The sequence below is a fragment of the Verticillium alfalfae genome, genomic scaffold (genome assembly GCF_000150825.1).
Source record: "Verticillium alfalfae VaMs.102 supercont1.7 genomic scaffold, whole genome shotgun sequence".
In the NCBI taxonomy this organism is placed as follows: Eukaryota; Fungi; Ascomycota; class Sordariomycetes; order Glomerellales; family Plectosphaerellaceae; genus Verticillium; species Verticillium alfalfae.
In genome coordinates this window covers 796,191-799,266 of record NW_003315032.1, presented here as the reverse complement: position 1 = coordinate 799,266, position 3,076 = coordinate 796,191, and the positions used below count along the sequence as shown (strand labels likewise).

At 55.8% G+C, this 3,076-nt stretch overlaps 1 protein-coding gene across 1 annotated transcript in view; it reads left to right on the top strand.

Moving 5' to 3' along the window:
• VDBG_06059 (conserved hypothetical protein) overlaps nt 1-2,113 on the top strand; it is a gene marked incomplete at both ends in the record, with an annotated part of 2,795 nt that extends 682 nt beyond the window's left edge. Inside the window, 7 exons of the mRNA XM_003003571.1 lie at nt 62-178; nt 248-615; nt 666-781; nt 834-917; nt 970-1,110; nt 1,161-1,239; nt 1,296-2,113. Coding sequence (XP_003003617.1) covers nt 62-178; nt 248-615; nt 666-781; nt 834-917; nt 970-1,110; nt 1,161-1,239; nt 1,296-2,113 — 1,723 coding nt within the window. The remainder of the gene's footprint in view (nt 1-61; nt 179-247; nt 616-665; nt 782-833; nt 918-969; nt 1,111-1,160; nt 1,240-1,295) is intronic.
• Between the last annotated feature and the right edge of the window lie 963 nt (nt 2,114-3,076).

Genomic DNA, 3,076 nt, shown 5'->3' with positions numbered 1-3,076 from the left:
ACAAGCCAGACGAAGCCTCAACGCAATTATTTCTGGGTTCCTGCACGAACGAGTCCATGAGGATGATGTTCCACTCGTGCAACGGCTTCAGCGTTGGCACCGATGAGGAGGCCTACAGTGGCCTTGCCCTGTGGAACGATGTCACCAGACGCCACCGCGAGAAGCCTTTTCATGTCATGTACGTATAGTGACCTGTTGTCAATCAAAGGGGTCATGTGAATGGCAAGATGCTGACTAGGTTTTTCAGGATTGGCGGAGGCGATCAGATCTACAACGACGGCATCCGTGTCTCGGGCCCGTTACGCGCGTGGACTGATATCTCCAACCCGACCAAGAGGCGACACTACCCCTTCCCCGAGAAGCTGCGCCAGGCATGTGACGACTACTACCTGAAGAACTACATCAAGTGGTATTCGAGGGAACCGTTCGCCGGCATGAATGGTACCATCCCCCAGGTGAACATTTGGGACGACCATGACATCATTGACGGCTTCGGCTCCTACGTCGACGAGTTCATGAAGTGCGACGTTTTCCGAGGCATTGGAGGCACCGCCCACAAGTACTACATGCTGTTTCAGCACCACCTGCCCCCTCCGCCGTCCACTTACACAACTGGTACGTCAACCGCAAAGCTGCAGACGGGATTTCGTTGCTAACGATGGCAGATCACGGAGAGTCCTTGTCTGGCCCTGGTCAAGGCGAAGACCCGAACCAGCTGATGGATACATTTGTCGCCTCCAGCAAGACGGACGATTGCTACATTGTTGGCTCAAAGCACGGGGTAAGTCGGACTCGCGCCCGCCTTGGGATTACGAAGCTAACGCTTAGACTAGCCGTACGTTGCCGAGCACTCCCACAACATCTTCTGCAAGCTCGGTGCGCGAGTGGCGATGGTGGGCATTGATGCCAGAACTGAGGTATGAGGATTCCTGGGTTGCCTGATAAATGCGTGTTCTCTGACACGAATAGCGTACTCGTCACCAAATCAACTACCCCGAAACGTACGACCAGATCTTTGAACGCACGAGACAGGAGCTGCAGGCTGCAGCCGACGCGGGCCAGCCCTTTAAGCACTTGATCCTGTTGCTTGGTATTCCGATCGCGTATCCTGTGAGTCGAGGTATTTCGAGTGCAAAACGCGCTGAAGCTAACGTGAAAAGCGCTTGACCTGGCTGGAAACCGTCTTCAGAAGTCCCCTTATGGGCCCTGTGAGGCTTTTGAACAAGCGATTCGGTGTTGGTAAGTATGAAAGCTGTACTTGATTCAAAAGCACAAGTGGCTAACTCCTCCTCCAGCTGGTGGTCTGTTCAATCAGTTCGATGGCAGCATTGACTTGCTCGACGATCTCGACGACCACTACACGGCAAGGACGCACAAGAGGGAGCGCCAGGCGCTTGTCGAGCGGCTGCAGAAGATCGCGGCCGAATTCTCCGTACGCATCACCATCCTTGGCGGAGATGTTCATCTCGCTGCGCTTGGTCGCTTCTACTCCCATCCCAAGCTGGGTATCGCGACGGATAACGACCACCGTTACATGGCCAATGTTGTGTCGTCCGCCATTGTCAACAAGCCTCCTCCGACGGCTGTCGCGAATCTGCTGGCCAAGCGCAACAAGATCCATCATCTGAACCATGACACGGACGAGACGCTGCTCACCTTCTTCAACAAGAACCCTGGCGATTCGAACAAGACGCCCGGTTTCAACAAGGTTACAATGCCCAGCCGCAACTTTGCGATTCTCACGGAGAACTCGCCCAACAACCCGGCCGTCAATGCGGAGCCCGAGAATGACGGAACAAACGGCACGACCAACGGCTCGGTCCGGACCAATTTCTCCGGCAAAGGCGGCCACGACTTTTTGCACCCAGGCGAGGTGGACGCGGGTACGCTTCACCGAGCGGCATCGGCGGCACATGGCCGACTCAACGACGGCAGTCTCGACATTGTTATCCGCGTCGAAATCGATCAGCACGACAAGGAAGGCAAGACGGACGGGTACGGCCTCAGCGTGCCGTTGCTGCACTACACCCGGCCTGTGACGCCGGCGGCGCCGTTCCCGCAACAGGAGCACTCGGCTGAGACATCCTCGAGGAGCCGGCCCCGGAGTCAGTAGTGGAAGGGCTGGGGATGATGACGCGTTAGGTAGGTGTGCGGTCAGGAGTTGTTATACCCAAGTGCACAAGAAGGGGAGGGAAGAAAAGGACGGGATCAGGTGCACGGTAATGAGTTGAGACGAGCACCATTTCATTGTCTTGGCTGTGTGTTTACTGGAAAGCTGAACCCTGTTCCAGCACCATGAGAGATACCTCGACTCTTACTTTCTGTTTTGTCTAGTTTTACGTTTCCTATGATTCAGTCAGTCAACAGGTGCGAAATCGGCCGTGATACTGTAACCAGAACACCATCGGGTCGGAATGCCCATCCGACTTTTTTTTTTGCTTGGGGCGGCGCCACCCAATGCGGACCAGTCGAACTGCTCCAGACCGGATCAAGCCCCCGACAGCCGACCGACCGACTGGCTCCCCCGTCTCAGCAGCGTTCCTCAAAAACTGGGGTAGATCACTGCTTGCAAGGGGAAGCTCGAATCCGTGCAAAGCAAGCTGATTGGCCGGATAAGAAAAGCTACACCTAGAAAAGGGTCCCGCTTCGCTATCGCAGATCGGATCCCCCTGCCGAGGCGAGAGCTTCGTCATTGGCGTGTCACGGCCAACCACCTGAGTCGTCCGAAAGCTCTCTCTCTGGGCCGCGATAAAACGAGCTGTCGCAGCCGGTATGGGTGTCACGAGGGAGGGAGGGGTGGAGGATGGAGAGCTCTGGGGTTTTTCTTTCCTCTTCTTCTTTTCTTCTTTCTCTCTTCCACAGGGACATCATACTTGAACCTTTCCTCCCCCTCCTCCTCCTTCAGTCTGTTTGCTTCGTAGAGTTCACGAGACATCCAATCCCGCTTCAGGTCGTTTCGTTTCACTGTGCCGCTGTGTACCACCGAGAGCTCACCCTCACACACCACCATCTTGCGTTCCGTTTCCTCGCTTTTCGTCCCCGCCCCGGACCACACAGGCCGAGTCCGACGTCAACT